The sequence below is a fragment of the Triturus cristatus genome, chromosome 12 (assembly GCF_964204655.1).
Source record: "Triturus cristatus chromosome 12, aTriCri1.1, whole genome shotgun sequence".
Classification (NCBI taxonomy): domain Eukaryota; kingdom Metazoa; phylum Chordata; class Amphibia; order Caudata; family Salamandridae; genus Triturus; species Triturus cristatus.
In genome coordinates, this window is record NC_140595.1 from 706,847,704 (window position 1) to 706,863,773 (window position 16,070).

At 47.5% G+C, this 16,070-nt stretch overlaps 3 protein-coding genes, 7 non-coding genes and 1 pseudogene across 10 annotated transcripts; all 11 read right to left on the minus strand.

Moving 5' to 3' along the window:
- Positions 1-276: 276 nt before the first annotated feature.
- TRNAL-AAG (transfer RNA leucine (anticodon AAG)) lies at positions 277-358 on the minus strand. Its single transcript has one exon. It is a non-coding gene; the product is annotated as a tRNA-Leu (tRNA).
- Positions 359-2,610: 2,252 nt separating this feature from the next.
- LOC146780253 (RNA-binding protein 14-like) lies at positions 2,611-3,015 on the minus strand. The gene has a single exon (XM_085637141.1). It carries the CDS (start codon positions 3,013-3,015, stop codon positions 2,611-2,613), a length of 405 nt encoding a protein of 134 aa, XP_085493267.1.
- Positions 3,016-4,480: 1,465 nt separating this feature from the next.
- TRNAL-AAG (transfer RNA leucine (anticodon AAG)) lies at positions 4,481-4,562 on the minus strand. The gene has a single exon. It is a non-coding gene; the product is annotated as a tRNA-Leu (tRNA).
- A 423-nt stretch (positions 4,563-4,985) lies between these two features.
- Positions 4,986-5,067, minus strand: TRNAS-GCU (transfer RNA serine (anticodon GCU)). The gene has a single exon. It is a non-coding gene; the product is annotated as a tRNA-Ser (tRNA).
- Positions 5,068-6,851: 1,784 nt separating this feature from the next.
- Positions 6,852-7,256, minus strand: LOC146780256 (RNA-binding protein 14-like). Its single transcript, XM_085637142.1, has one exon. It carries the CDS (start codon positions 7,254-7,256, stop codon positions 6,852-6,854), a length of 405 nt encoding a protein of 134 aa, XP_085493268.1.
- A 1,465-nt stretch (positions 7,257-8,721) lies between these two features.
- TRNAL-AAG (transfer RNA leucine (anticodon AAG)) lies at positions 8,722-8,803 on the minus strand. Its single transcript has one exon. It is a non-coding gene; the product is annotated as a tRNA-Leu (tRNA).
- Positions 8,804-9,226: 423 nt separating this feature from the next.
- Positions 9,227-9,308, minus strand: TRNAS-GCU (transfer RNA serine (anticodon GCU)). The gene has a single exon. It is a non-coding gene; the product is annotated as a tRNA-Ser (tRNA).
- Positions 9,309-11,092: 1,784 nt separating this feature from the next.
- LOC146780259 (RNA-binding protein 14-like) lies at positions 11,093-11,497 on the minus strand. Its single transcript, XM_085637143.1, has one exon. It carries the CDS (start codon positions 11,495-11,497, stop codon positions 11,093-11,095), a length of 405 nt encoding a protein of 134 aa, XP_085493269.1.
- A 1,456-nt stretch (positions 11,498-12,953) lies between these two features.
- TRNAL-AAG (transfer RNA leucine (anticodon AAG)) lies at positions 12,954-13,035 on the minus strand. Its single transcript has one exon. It is a non-coding gene; the product is annotated as a tRNA-Leu (tRNA).
- A 423-nt stretch (positions 13,036-13,458) lies between these two features.
- On the minus strand, positions 13,459-13,540 carry TRNAS-GCU (transfer RNA serine (anticodon GCU)). The gene has a single exon. It is a non-coding gene; the product is annotated as a tRNA-Ser (tRNA).
- A 1,784-nt stretch (positions 13,541-15,324) lies between these two features.
- On the minus strand, positions 15,325-15,729 carry LOC146780262 (RNA-binding protein 14 pseudogene; annotated as a pseudogene).
- Between the last annotated feature and the right edge of the window lie 341 nt (positions 15,730-16,070).

Below are 16,070 nucleotides of genomic sequence, written 5' to 3' on the forward strand. Positions count from 1 at the left end.
CTGGTTTGTCAAAAGTGGCTGCCAATGCTCCGACCCTACACTTCCAACCCATACCCTTGGATGCCACTTGCAGTTCTGTGATGTCACACGAGTCGTCATCTGCGACACAAGGAGCCATGGTTCACTCGTGAAAATGCTAATCATGGTAACACGGGGAAAGGAGACTTCACGTTGGAAGGAAGACAGAATGTATTTGATTGCCTGGGTTTTCCTTTAAATGTATGTAAAGCACATAAAGCACATGCCTATATCTGAGTGCATTGTTCAAAAGTGAACTGGCAGCGGTGGGATTCGAACCCACGCCTCCGGAGAGACTGGAGCCTTAATCCAGCGCCTTAGACCGCTCGGCCACGCTACCACCTGTACTTCAAGTCGGACATCCATGTCTCAAGTAGTAGAACACCGTGTCCATCTCTCGTCTTTTCTTCTGTCAGGAACGAGGGGGGCATTTTTATCCTATATTGCCATTTACCTTGTACTCAAACAAATTAATGGGCAATACAAAACAGGAAGTGAACAACGTTTGAAAAGAAAACAAGAAGAATACTATGGACGTAAGAATCGTCTGCTGTGGGTCATAAATCAGCAAATTCTATCATTTTATAGGAAACACCCCTTGTAAAGAACATTGATCGGTAACACCAAAGCAGCTGCGCGACTGTTACAAATCGCAGAGGAATACAGATGTATTATGCCTTATGGTCCTGCTATGATGCGCCACAGTCTCTGTTATTCGCTTGAAATACAAAACCCCTGTAAATAATGACAAAACTACGATGTATCGACGAGAGTGGGATTCGAACCCACGCGTGCAGAGCACAATGGATTAGCAGTCCATGGCCTTAACCACTCGACCACCTCGTCTGACGACGGTGGCAGGTGTCATCCTAGTTCACTGTGTGCTCAGTGCAGGTCCATGGAGCTGTCCTTATTACCTGTAGTCTTTACTGCAGCGCTGATATCCCTAGGAACGTGGAAAGCATTGGACAACTATATTAAGAGAGGAACTTCATTTCCAACCGGCTCTTCAGGCCCTACCAAGAAAGAAGTCACTTATTCCCACGAACAACATTGACATGTGTATGGGGGTGCACTAACACTTCACTTCGAAGCCCCGCAGTCTGACTCCTCAAATGCTGGGATATCGGAAGCCAATGATTTTACCACCTTTGCCAGGAGCATGCATTAGAAACCCTCGGCCTTTAATGTTGGCATTGGAAACCGATGGCGAGAAATAAACCTGATCCTTTCGAAAAGGTCAGATTTTTTCACAAGTGTTTCGCCCCATTATTGCTGAAAATATTTGACTACCGTTTTTCACCCTCTTTCTCTTCCAGGTCTGATGCCATATTGACTCATTTTCACGCAAACAAACAGAGCTGAGCGGCCCAGGTTGCTTTCCGGGGCTCAGCACAGGCACGTATTTCAGAGGGCCGGAACTATAAATCTCTTCTTCCGCACTCAGAATTCCCAATAACTTTTCAAAATCAACACGCCTGCTGGGATGACTGCCTGATCTGTCTTCACAGCCTGGCCCTCTCAGAGTCAGGCATGATGCATGTGTCTAGTGGAGGCATGATGCATGTGCTACTTTTCGGGTCCCTGAGCCTGCCGGTACTGAGCACAGACGTCTACTCAAGTTCTGTCTTGTGCAGTTGTAACGTGCTGGCAATTGTCTGGCATGGGGCGAGCATTTTCACAGGACCAATTCACAAAGCTGTGGGTTACACCCAAACATACAGATTCAGTTCATTAAGCACAATCTGTGGGTAGTTTCTTTAGGCATAAGACGCAAGTATGTTCTACGCCCAAAGATTCAAGATGACGTTATTTAAACCTGGAGTATGAGGACCTATCCCAAAAGGTTTAGTGAATCGTACCCAATAAATTGGTCAACTCACAAAACTTTAAACCCTAAGAATTAAGGCTGCGGTCTGGACAATATGGTCTAATTGACGGTTCACAAATATACTTCCCATCGAGAGAACGGCTTTCACCAGGGCCTGGTTGAAACCATATGATCTACATGGGATAGTACTAGCGAAAACACGGTTGGTCTAAAATCTTGTTAGATAGTCGACGACCGCCCCCCTTCTCCACACAACCTTCCTACAGTAGTCAAGTTTGGCACATGAAGTTTATCATTTGACAGAGCACGTACTTTTGATTTAACGACATTAATGTACTGCATCTCAGTCCCCAGAGCTTAATCGACAATCCGAGAAACAGCTTTAAATACACGATTTACAATCTAGGAACCGTCGGAAGGCCAGGTGCATTTTAAAATCCATGCCTGGTAATCTTCCTAACATAGGTAGGCTGTTGCGCTAATCTGGTGGGGATTCAACTACATGTCCACTATTAGCGATTAGCTTCCGTACAAGACACATACTAATTCTTGGAAACCAAAAGTTTAAAGACTAAGAGAGGAAATGATGCCTGTGTCCGAGACTAGCGCAACAAACGCCGGTTAATGTTTCGAAACACTGGCTTAGGAGACAACTTTGTTGTTTAGTGGGAGATTAGTTGGTGGATGTAAATGTGTGGTCGTGGCTGTTTGAGTGCATGGGTCTGATCTTTTGGGGTCACGGGGAATTAAAATTGTTTGCTCTAGAACCTGCGACTGAAGAGACAGTGAGAGGTGCTGCGGTCAGTAAGCGGTAGGAAGGTCAATACTCCTTTACCTTTCACGATATCGCATTCCACCACCCTGCCGTAGTTCTCGAAAAGGTTGCGCAGCTCGGTGGCGGTGCACGAGGCGCTGACGTTGCCCACGAACACCTTCCAGGTGTTGAGAGGCCGCGGTTTGCTCAGTTCCACCACCATCTTTCGGCCATTCAGCTCGCGGCCGTTGAGTGCCGCTATAGCGGCCAGGGCCCGGTCCTCTTCCCGCATGTGAACGAAGGCGAATTGCTTCATGACTGCACAGCTCACCACTGTGCCGTGGTGCTCGAAGAGCGCGCTCAGCTCTTCCTGCGTCGTTTGCTCGTCAACGTTGCCCACAAAGATCTTCATCTTGATGCGTGTAAAGAACTGTGTGAATCGGAAAGGGAGCAAAGACGCAAAATATTTCTTTCTATGATGGCGCGGACGCCCACCCCCCAAGCCCTTGTGACGCCCCAAAAATACAAAATGGATGCGATGTTCTAATTACCACCCGCCACCCTTTATGGTCTTATGCGTCTCAGACATGGTGTCAGCGCCTGAACGGCGACAAGATGATAATTGCGCAGCTGCGGCGACAACTACGGCGCGGACGGCGGAGACTGACCGCTGCTCTCCCCCTCCCTGCTCAGTCTGTTCTTCCGAGTATCCCTTCCACAAGAACCGCTCGACTTTCTTGCTTCCTCAGCCCCGTTCTGTAAAATGGCGTCAGACGGCTAGGTTGTCACAGGAAAAAGGAACAAGAGCGATAACTGAAAAATAGCGGACAACACAAAGCGCCTTTCACGGGACTCGTGGTGCCGGAGTCACACTAACTCACGTTTAGAGGGACAGGAAGTCTTTGTGTAATAACAGGTAGAAACAACTAGCAGAGCCTTCGCTAGCCGAGACATAAATAAACAGAGAACGTCCCTGTAAAAAAAAAAAAAAAAAACACGCCCACCAGCGAAAAAAGGGACGGCCTGGAAAAAAGAGAACGATTCGAAAAAACACGCCCCCGAATCCGAAAAGGACGGGGCTTGTTTGGAGAGACAAACCTCTTCTCCAATGGCTGACCAGCATTTAAGAGGCCAGCCAATGGAGAAGAGGAGAGAAGAGAGGCGGGTTCAAGCCCCTCTTCTCCAAGTCATTAAATCTCGCGAGCGAGACTGCGCTAGCGCATCCTTCGCTAGCCGAGACCTAACGAGAAGACCGTCTTCTGCTATAAAGTGCAAAGATGCAGGCAGAGCCACACCACAGTTACTAACAAGGAGGTAAAAATGAAACTAAAAATAGCACAAGAGAACCCCTTAGCTCCAGGAGTCGGCTAGGTGTAGGGAAGATATTACTGGGATTGTTTTGTCCACCAATCCCCGAGATGGGCCTGCTGAGCACCTGCCTCTAAATCAGGACACGGGTAGCTAACGAAAGTGGGACACAGGCAGGCCAGGAATTAACAAAGTACTTTTTTAAAACAAGAGTTAAAGAAAAATAGACCTTTTTATGAAACGGATTTACGAGAGAAAAAACATTGGCTCTTTTCGTGCTACTGCAGGTAGAACTGGTTTGTCAAAAGTGGCTGCCAATGCTCCGACCCTACACTTCCAACCTATACCCTTGGATGCCACTTGCAGTTCTGTGATGTCACACGCGTCGTCATCTGCGACACAAGGAGCCATGGTTCACTCGTGAAAATGCTAATCATGGTAACACGGGGAAAGGAGACTTCACGTTGGAAGGAAGACAGAATGTATTTGATTCCCTGGGTTTTCCTTTAAATGTATGTAAAGCACATAAAGCACATGCCTATATATGAGTGCATTGTTCAAAAGTGAACTGGCAGCGGTGGGATTCGAACCCACGCCTCCGGAGAGACTGGAGCCTTAATCCAGCGCCTTAGACCGCTCGGCCACGCTACCACCTGTACTTCAGATCGGACATCCATGTCTCAAGTAGTAGAACATCCTGTCCATCTCTCATCTTTTCTTCTTTCAGGAACTGGGGGGCCTTTTTATCCTATATTGCCATTTACCTTGTACTCAAACAAATTAATGGGCAATACAAAACAGGAAGTGAACAACGTTTGAAAAGAAAACAAGAAGAATACTATGGACGTAAGAATCGTCTGCTGTGGGTCATAAATCAGCAAATTCTATCATTTTATAGGAAACACCCCTTGTAAAGAACATTGATCCGTAACACCAAAGCAGCTGCGCGACTGTTACAAATCGCAGAGGAATACAGATGTATTATGCCTTATGGTCCTGCTATGATGCGCCACAGTCTCTGTTATTCGCTTGAAATACAATACCCCTGTAAATAATGACAAAACTGCGATATACCGACGAGGGTGGGATTCGAACCCACGCGTGCAGAGCACAATGGATTAGCAGTCCATCGCCTTAACCACTCGGCCACCTCGTCTGACGACGGTGGCAGGTGTCATCCTAGTTCACTGTGTGCTCAGTGCAGGTCCATGGAGCTGTCATTATTACCTGTAGTCTTTACTGCAGCGCTGATATCCCTAGGAACGTGGAAAGCATTGGACAACTATATTAAGAGAGGAACTTCATTTCCAACCGGCTCTTCAGGCCCTACCAAGAAAGAAGTCACTTATTCCCACGAACAACATTGACATGTGTATGGGGGTGCACTAACACTTCACTTCGAAGCCCCGCAGTCTGACTCCTCAAATGCTGGGATATCGGAAGCCAATGATTTTACCACCTTTGCCAGGAGCATGCATTAGAAACCCTCGGCCTTTAATGTTGGCATTGGAAACCGATGGCGAGAAATAAACCTGATCCTTTCGAAAAGGTCAGATTTTTTCACTTGTGTTACGCCCCATTATTGCTGAAAATATTTGACTACCGTTTTTCACCCTCTTTCTCTTCCAGGTCTGATGCCATATTGACTCATTTTCACGCAAACAAACAGAGCTGAGCGGCCCAGGTTGCTTTATTGGGTTGTCATTCTGTGCCTCATTTGTGCCGGTGCTTTCCGGGGCTCAGCACAGGCACGTATTTCAGAGGGCCGGAACTATAAATCTCTTCTTCCGCACTCAGAATTCCCAATAACTTTTCAAAATCAACACGCCTGCTGGGATGACTGCCTGATCTGTCCTCACAGCCTGGCCCTCTCAGAGTCAGGCATGATGCATGTGTCTAGTGGAGGCATGATGCATGTGCTACTTTTCGGGTCTCTGAGCCTGCCGGTACTGAGCACACGCGTCTACTCAAGTTCTGTCTTGTGCAGTTGTAACGTGCTGGCAATTTTCTGGCATGGGGCGAGCGTTTTCACAGGACCGATTCACAAAGCTGTGGGTTACACCCAAACATTCAGATTCAGTTCATTAAGCACTATCTGTGGGTAGTTTCTTTAGGCATAAGACGCAAGTATGTTCTACGCCCAAAGATTCAAGATGACGTTATTTAAACCTGGAGTAAGAGGACCTATCCCAAAAGGTTTAGTGAATCGTACCCAATAAATTGGTCAACTCACAAAACTTTAAACCCTAAGAATTAAGGCTGCGGTCTGGACAATATGGTCTAATTGACGGTTCACAAATATACTTCCCATCGAGAGGACGGCTTTCACCAGGGCCTGGTTGAAACCATATGATCTACATGGGATAGTACTAGCGAAAACACGGTTGGTCTAAAATCTTGTTAGATAGTCGACGCCCACCCCCTTCTCCACACAACCTTCCTACAGTAGTCAAGTTTGGCACATGAAGTTTATCATTTGACAGAGCACGTACTTTTGATTTAACGACATTAATGTACGGCATCTCAGTCCCCAGAGCTTAATCGACAATCCGAGAAACAGCTTTAAATACACGATTTACATTCTAGGAACCGTCGGAAGGCCAGGTGCATTTTAAAATCCTTGCCTGGTAATCTTCCTAACATAGGTAGGCTGTTGCGCTAATCTGGTGGGGATTCAACTACATGTCCACTATTAGCGATTAGCTTCGTACAAGACAAATACTAATTCTTGGAAACCAAAAGTTTAAAGACTAAGAGAGGAAATGATGCCTGTGTCCGAGACTAGCGCAACAAACGCTGGTTAATGTTTCGAAACACTGGTTTAGGAGACAACTTTGTTGTTTAGTGGGAGATTAGTTGGTGGATGTAAATGTGTGGTCGTGGCTGTTTGAGTGCATGGGTCTGATCTTTTGGGGTCACGGGGAATTAAAATTGTTTGCTCTAGAACCTGCGACTGAAGAGACAGTGAGAGGTGCTGCGGTCAGTAAGCGGTAGGAAGGTCAATACTCCTTTACCTTTCACGATATCGCATTCCACCACCCTGCCGTAGTTCTCGAAAAGGTTGCGCAGCTCGGTGGCGGTGCACGAGGCGCTGACGTTGCCCACGAACACCTTCCAGGTGTTGAGAGGCCGCGGTTTGCTCAGTTCCACCACCATCTTTCGGCCATTCAGCTCGCGGCCGTTGAGTGCCGCTATAGCGGCCAGGGCCCGGTCCTCTTCCCGCATGTGAACGAAGGCGAATTGCTTCATGACTGCACAGCTCACCACTGTGCCGTGGTGCTCGAAGAGCGCGCTCAGCTCTTCCTGCGTCGTTTGCTCGTCAACGTTGCCCACAAAGATCTTCATCTTGATGCGTGTAAAGAACTGTGTGAATCGGAAAGGGAGCAAAGACGCAAAATATTTCTTTCTATGACGGCGCGGACGCCCACCCCCCAAGCCCTTGTGACGCCCCAAAAATACAAAATGGATGCGATGTTCTAATTACCACCCGCCACCCTTTATGGTCTTATGCGTCTCAGACATGTTGTCAGCGCCTGAACGGCGACAAGATGATAATTGCGCAGCTGCGGCGACAACTACGGCGCGGACGGCGGAGACTGACCGCTGCTCTCCCCCTCCCTGCTCAGTCTGTTCTTCCGAGTATCCCTTCCACAAGAACCGCTCGACTTTCTTGCTTCCTCAGCCCCGTTCTGTAAAATGGCGTCAGACGGCTAGGTTGTCACAGGAAAAAGGAACAAGAGCGATAACTGAAAAATAGCGGACAACACAAAGCGCCTTTCACGGGACTCGTGGTGCCGGAGTCACACTAACTCACGTTTAGAGGGACAGGAAGTCTTTGTGTAATAACAGGTAGAAACAACTAGCAGAGCCTTCGCTAGCCGAGACATAAATAAACAGAGAACGTCCCTGTAAAAAAAAAAAAAATAAACACGCCCACCAGCGAAAAAAGGGACGGCCTGGAAAAAAGAGAACGATTCGAAAAAACACGCCCCCGAATCCGAAAAGGACGGGGCTTGTCTGGAGAGACAAACCTCTTCTCCAATGGCTGACCAGCATTTAAGAGGCCAGCCAATGGAGAAGAGGAGAGAAGAGAGGCGGGTTCAAGCCCCTCTTCTCCAAGTCATTAAATCTCGCGAGCGAGACTGCGCTAGCGCATCCTTCGCTAGCCGAGACCTAACGAGAAGACCGTCTTCTGCTATAAAGTGCAAAGATGCAGGCAGAGCCACACCACAGTTACTAACAAGGAGGTAAAAATGAAACTAAAAATAGCACAAGAGAACCCCTTAGCTCCAGGAGTCGGCTAGGTGTAGGGAAGATATTACTGGGATTGTTTTGTCCACCAATCCCCGAGATGGGCCTGCTGAGCACCTGCCTCTAAATCAGGACACGGGTAGCTAACGAAAGTGGGACACAGGCAGGCCAGGAATTAACAAAGTACTTTTTTAAAACAAGAGTTAAAGAAAAATAGACCTTTTTATGAAACGGATTTACGAGAGAAAAAACATTGGCTCTTTTCGTGCTACTGCAGGTAGAACTGGTTTGTCAAAAGTGGCTGCCAATGCTCCGACCCTACACTTCCAACCTATACCCTTGGATGCCACTTGCAGTTCTGTGATGTCACACGCGTCGTCATCTGCGACACAAGGAGCCATGGTTCACTCGTGAAAATGCTAATCATGGTAACACGGGGAAAGGAGACTTCACGTTGGAAGGAAGACAGAATGTATTTGATTCCCTGGGTTTTCCTTTAAATGTATGTAAAGCACATAAAGCACATGCCTATATATGAGTGCATTGTTCAAAAGTGAACTGGCAGCGGTGGGATTCGAACCCACGCCTCCGGAGAGACTGGAGCCTTAATCCAGCGCCTTAGACCGCTCGGCCACGCTACCACCTGTACTTCAAGTCGGACATCCATGTCTCAAGTAGTAGAACACCGTGTCCATCTCTCGTCTTTTCTTCTGTCAGGAACGGGGGGGCATTTTTATCCTATATTGTCATTTACCTTGTACTCAAACAAATTAATGGGCAATACAAAACAGGAAGTGAACAACGTTTGAAAAGAAAACAAGAAGAATACTATGGACGTAAGAATCGTCTGCTGTGGGTCATAAATCAGCAAATTCTATCATTTTATAGGAAACACCCCTTGTAAAGAACATTGATCGGTAACACCAAAGCAGCTGCGCGACTGTTACAAATCGCAGAGGAATACAGATGTATTATGCCTTATGGTCCTGCTATGATGCGCCACAGTCTCTGTTATTCGCTTGAAATACAATACCCCTGTGAATAATGACAAAACTGCGATGTACCGACGAGGGTGGGATTTGAACCCACGCGTGCAGAGCACAATGGATTAGCAGTCCATCGCCTTAACCACTCGGCCACCTCGTCTGACGACGGTGGCAGGTGTCATCCTAGTTCACTGTGTGCTCAGTGCAGGTCCATGGAGCTGTCATTATTACCTGTAGTCTTTACTGCAGCGCTGATATCCCTAGGAACGTGGAAAGCATTGGACAACTATATTAAGAGAGGAACTTCATTTCCAACCGGCTCTTCAGGCCCTACCAAGAAAGAAGTCACTTATTCCCACGAACAACATTGACATGTGTATGGGGGTGCACTAACACTTCACTTCGAAGCCCCGCAGTCTGACTCCTCAAATGCTGGGATATCGGAAGCCAATGATTTTACCACCTTTGCCAGGAGCATGCATTAGAAACCCTCGGCCTTTAATGTTGGCATTGGAAACCGATGGCGAGAAATAAACCTGATCCTTTCGAAAAGGTCAGATTTTTTCACTTGTGTTACGCCCCATTATTGCTGAAAATATTTGACTACCGTTTTTCACCCTCTTTCTCTTCCAGGTCTGATGCCATATTGACTCATTTTCACGCAAACAAACAGAGCTGAGCGGCCCAGGTTGCTTTATTGGGTTGTCATTCTGTGCCTCATTTGTGCCGGTGCTTTCCGGGGCTCAGCACAGGCACGTATTTCAGAGGGCCGGAACTATAAATCTCTTCTTCCGCACTCAGAATTCCCAATAACTTTTCAAAATCAACACGCCTGCTGGGATGACTGCCTGATCTGTCTTCACAGCCTGGCCCTCTCAGAGTCAGGCATGATGCATGTGTCTAGTGGAGGCATGATGCATGTGCTACTTTTCGGGTCTCTGAGCCTGCCGGTACTGAGCACACGCGTCTACTCAAGTTCTGTCTTGTGCAGTTGTAACGTGCTGGCAATTTTCTGGCATGGGGCGAGCGTTTTCACAGGACCGATTCACAAAGCTGTGGGTTACACCCAAACATTCAGATTCAGTTCATTAAGCACTATCTGTGGGTAGTTTCTTTAGGCATAAGACGCAAGTATGTTCTACGCCCAAAGATTCAAGATGACGTTATTTAAACCTGGAGTAAGAGGACCTATCCCAAAAGGTTTAGTGAATCGTACCCAATAAATTGGTCAACTCACAAAACTTTAAACCCTAAGAACTAAGGCTGCGGTCTGGACAATATGGTCTAATTGACGGTTCACAAATATACTTCCCATCGAGAGGACGGCTTTCACCAGGGCCTGGTTGAAACCATATGATCTACATGGGATAGTACTAGCGAAAACACGGTTGGTCTAAAATCTTGTTAGATAGTCGACGCCCACCCCCTTCTCCACACAACCTTCCTACAGTAGTCAAGTTTGGCACATGAAGTTTATCATTTGACAGAGCACGTACTTTTGATTTAACGACATTAATGTACGGCATCTCAGTCCCCAGAGCTTAATCGACAATCCGAGAAACAGCTTTAAATACACGATTTACATTCTAGGAACCGTCGGAAGGCCAGGTGCATTTTAAAATCCTTGCCTGGTAATCTTCCTAACATAGGTAGGCTGTTGCGCTAATCTGGTGGGGATTCAACTACATGTCCACTATTAGCGATTAGCTTCGTACAAGACAAATACTAATTCTTGGAAACCAAAAGTTTAAAGACTAAGAGAGGAAATGATGCCTGTGTCCGAGACTAGCGCAACAAACGCTGGTTAATGTTTCGAAACACTGGTTTAGGAGACAACTTTGTTGTTTAGTGGGAGATTAGTTGGTGGATGTAAATGTGTGGTCGTGGCTGTTTGAGTGCATGGGTCTGATCTTTTGGGGTCACGGGGAATTAAAATTGTTTGCTCTAGAACCTGCGACTGAAGAGACAGTGAGAGGTGCTGCGGTCAGTAAGCGGTAGGAAGGTCAATACTCCTTTACCTTTCACGATATCGCATTCCACCACCCTGCCGTAGTTCTCGAAAAGGTTGCGCAGCTCGGTGGCGGTGCACGAGGCGCTGACGTTGCCCACGAACACCTTCCAGGTGTTGAGAGGCCGCGGTTTGCTCAGTTCCACCACCATCTTTCGGCCATTCAGCTCGCGGCCGTTGAGTGCCGCTATAGCGGCCAGGGCCCGGTCCTCTTCCCGCATGTGAACGAAGGCGAATTGCTTCATGACTGCACAGCTCACCACTGTGCCGTGGTGCTCGAAGAGCGCGCTCAGCTCTTCCTGCGTCGTTTGCTCGTCAACGTTGCCCACAAAGATCTTCATCTTGATGCGTGTAAAGAACTGTGTGAATCGGAAAGGGAGCAAAGACGCAAAATATTTCTTTCTATGACGGCGCGGACGCCCACCCCCCAAGCCCTTGTGACGCCCCAAAAATACAAAATGGATGCGATGTTCTAATTACCACCCGCCACCCTTTATGGTCTTATGCGTCTCAGACATGGTGTCAGCGCCTGAACGGCGACAAGATGATAATTGCGCAGCTGCGGCGACAACTACGGCGCGGACGGCGGAGACTGACCGCTGCTCTCCCCCTCCCTGCTCAGTCTGTTCTTCCGAGTATCCCTTCCACAAGAACCGCTCGACTTTCTTGCTTCCTCAGCCCCGTTCTGTAAAATGGCGTCAGACGGCTAGGTTGTCACAGGAAAAAGGAACAAGAGCGATAACTGAAAAATAGCGGACAACACAAAGCGCCTTTCACGGGACTCGTGGTGCCGGAGTCACACTAACTCACGTTTAGAGGGACAGGAAGTCTTTGTGTAATAACAGGTAGAAACAACTAGCAGAGCCTTCGCTAGCCGAGACATAAATAAACAGAGAACGTCCCTGTAAAAAAAAAAAAAATAAACACGCCCACCAGCGAAAAAAGGGACGGCCTGGAAAAAAGAGAACGATTCGAAAAAACACGCCCCCGAATCCGAAAAGGACGGGGCTTGTCTGGAGAGACAAACCTCTTCTCCAATGGCTGACCAGCATTTAAGAGGCCAGCCAATGGAGAAGAGGAGAGAAGAGAGGCGGGTTCAAGCCCCTCTTCTCCAAGTCATTAAATCTCGCGAGCGAGACTGCGCTAGCGCATCCTTCGCTAGCCGAGACCTAACGAGAAGACCGTCTTCTGCTATAAAGTGCAAAGATGCAGGCAGAGCCACACCACAGTTACTAACAAGGAGGTAAAAATGAAACTAAAAATAGCACAAGAGAACCCCTTAGCTCCAGGAGTCGGCTAGGTGTAGGGAAGATATTACTGGGATTGTTTTGTCCACCAATCCCCGAGATGGGCCTGCTGAGCACCTGCCTCTAAATCAGGACACGGGTAGCTAACGAAAGTGGGACACAGGCAGGCCAGGAATTAACAAAGTACTTTTTTAAAACAAGAGTTAAAGAAAAATAGACCTTTTTATGAAACGGATTTACGAGAGAAAAAACATTGGCTCTTTTCGTGCTACTGCAGGTAGAACTGGTTTGTCAAAAGTGGCTGCCAATGCTCCGACCCTACACTTCCAACCTATACCCTTGGATGCCACTTGCAGTTCTGTGATGTCACACGCGTCGTCATCTGCGACACAAGGAGCCATGGTTCACTCGTGAAAATGCTAATCATGGTAACACGGGGAAAGGAGACTTCACGTTGGAAGGAAGACAGAATGTATTTGATTCCCTGGGTTTTCCTTTAAATGTATGTAAAGCACATGCCTATATATGAGTGCATTGTTCAAAAGTGAACTGGCAGCGGTGGGATTCGAACCCACGCCTCCGGAGAGACTGGAGCCTTAATCCAGCGCCTTAGACCGCTCGGCCACGCTACCACCTGTACTTCAAGTCGGACATCCATGTCTCAAGTAGTAGAACACCGTGTCCATCTCTCGTCTTTTCTTCTGTCAGGAACTGGGGGGCATTTTTATCCTATATTGCCATTTACCTTGTACTCAAACAAATTAATGGGCAATACAAAACAGGAAGTGAACAACGTTTGAAAAGAAAACAAGAAGAATACTATGGACGTAAGAATCGTCTGCTGTGGGTCATAAATCAGCAAATTCTATCATTTTATAGGAAACACCCCTTGTAAAGAACATTGATCGGTAACACCAAAGCAGCTGCGCGACTGTTACAAATCGCAGAGGAATACAGATGTATTATGCCTTATGGTCCTGCTATGATGCGCCACAGTCTCTGTTATTCGCTTGAAATACAATACCCCTGTGAATAATGACAAAACTGCGATGTACCGACGAGGGTGGGATTTGAACCCACGCGTGCAGAGCACAATGGATTAGCAGTCCATCGCCTTAACCACTCGGCCACCTCGTCTGACGACGGTGGTAGGTGTCATCCTAGTTCACTGTGTGCTCAGTGCAGGTCCATGGAGCTGTCCTTATTACCTGTAGTCTTTACTGCAGCGCTGATATCCCTAGGAACGTGGAAAGCATTGGACAACTATATTAAGAGAGGAACTTCATTTCCAACAGGCTCTTCAGGCCCTACCAAGAAAGAAGTCACTTATTCCCACAAACAACATTGACATGTGTATGGGGGTGCACTAACACTTCACTTCGAAGCCCCGCAGTCTGACTCCTCAAATGCTGGGATATCGGAAGCCAATGATTTTACCACCTTTGCCAGGAGCATGCATTAGAAACCCTCGGCCTTTAATGTTGGCATTGGAAACCGATGGCGAGAAATAAACCTGATCCTTTCGAAAAGGTCAGATTTTTTCACTTGTGTTACGCCCCATTATTGCTGAAAATATTTGACTACCGTTTTTCACCCTCTTTCTCTTCCAGGTCTGATGCCATATTGACTCATTTTCACGCAAACAAACAGAGCTGAGCGGCCCAGGTTGCTTTATTGGGTGTCATTCTGTGCCTCATTTGTGCCGGTGCTTTCCGGGGCTCAGCACAGGCACGTATTTCAGAGGGCCGGAACTATAAATCTCTTCTTCCGCACTCAGAATTCCCAATAACTTTTCAAAATCAACACGCCTGCTGGGATGACTGCCTGATCTGTCTTCACAGCCTGGCCCTCTCAGAGTCAGGCATGATGCATGTGTCTAGTGGAGGCATGATGCATGTGCTACTTTTCGGGTCTCTGAGCCTGCCGGTACTGAGCACACGCGTCTACTCAAGTTCTGTCTTGTGCAGTTGTAACGTGCTGGCAATTTTCTGGCATGGGGCGAGCGTTTTCACAGGACCGATTCACAAAGCTGTGGGTTACACCCAAACATTCAGATTCAGTTCATTAAGCACTATCTGTGGGTAGTTTCTTTAGGCATAAGACGCAAGTATGTTCTATGCCCAAAGATTCAAGATGACGTTATTTAAACCTGGAGTATGAGGACCTATCCCAAAAGGTTTAGTGAATCGTACCCAATAAATTGGTCAACTCACAAAACTTTAAACCCTAAGAATTAAGGCTGCAGTCTGGACAATATGGTCTAATTGACGGTTCACAAATATACTTCCCATCGAGAGGACGGCTTTCACCAGGGCCTGGTTGAAACCATATGATCTACATGGGATAGTACTAGCGAAAACACGGTTGGTCTAAAATCTTGTTAGATAGTCGACGCCCACCCCCTTCTCCACACAACCTTCCTACAGTAGTCAAGTTTGGCACATGAAGTTTATCATTTGACAGAGCACGTACTTTTGATTTAACGACATTAATGTACGGCATCTCAGTCCCCAGAGCTTAATCGACAATCCGAGAAACAGCTTTAAATACACGATTTACATTCTAGGAACCGTCGGAAGGCCAGGTGCATTTTAAAATCCATGCCTGGTAATCTTCCTAACATAGGTAGGCTGTTGCGCTAATCTGGTGGGGATTCAACTACATGTCCACTATTAGCGATTAGCTTCCGTACAATACAAATACTAATTCTTGGAAACCAAAAGTTTAAAGACTAAGAGAGGAAATGATGCCTGTGTCCGAGACTAGCGCAACAAACGCCGGTTAATGTTTCGAAACACTGGCTTAGGAGACAACTTTGTTGTTTAGTGGGAGATTAGTCGGTGGATGTAAATGTGTGGTCGTGGCTGTTTGAGTGCATGGGTCTGATCTTTTGGGGTCCCGGGGAATTAAAATTGTTTGCTCTAGAACCTGCGACTTAAGAGACAGTGAGAGGTGCTGCGGTCACTAAGCGGTAGGAAGGTCAATACGCCTTTACCTTTCACGATATCGCATTCCACCACCCTGCCGTAGTTCTCGAAAAGGTTGCGCAGCTCGGTGGCGGTGCACGAGGTGCTGACGTTGCCCACGAACACCTTCCAGGTGTTGAGAGGCCGCGGTTTGCTCAGTTCCACCACCATCTTTCGGCCATTCAGCTCGCGGCCGTTGAGTGCCGCTATAGCGGCCAGGGCCCGGTCCTCTTCCCGCATGTGAACGAAGGCGAATTGCTTCATGACTGCACAGCTCACCACTGTGCCGTGGTGCTCGAAGAGCGCGCTCAGCTCTTCCTGCGTCGTCTGCTCGTCAACGTTACCCACAAAGATCTTCATCTTGATGCGTGTAAAGAACTGTGTGAATCGGAAAGGGAGCAAAGACGCAAAATATTTAATTCTACGACGGCGCGGACGCCCACCCCCCAAGCCCTTGTGACGCCCCAAAAATACAAAATGGATGCGATGTTCTAATTACCACCCGCCACCCTTTATGGTCTTATGCGTCTCAGACATGGTGTCAGCGCCTGAACGGCGACAAGATGATAATTACGCAGCTGCGGCGACAACTACGGTGCGGACGGCGGAGACTGACCGATGCTCTCCCCCTCCCTGCTCAGTCTGTTCTTCCGAGTATCCCTTCCACAAGAACCGCTCGACTTTCTTGCTTCCTCAGCCCC

Excerpts from the sequence above, each read along its gene's own strand:
- LOC146780253 (XM_085637141.1), bottom strand. The coding sequence starts at position 3,015 with ATGAAGATCTTTGTGGGCAACGTTGACGAGCAAACGACGCAGGAAGAG.
- LOC146780259 (XM_085637143.1), bottom strand. The coding sequence starts at position 11,497 with ATGAAGATCTTTGTGGGCAACGTTGACGAGCAAACGACGCAGGAAGAG.
- LOC146780256 (XM_085637142.1), bottom strand. The coding sequence starts at position 7,256 with ATGAAGATCTTTGTGGGCAACGTTGACGAGCAAACGACGCAGGAAGAG.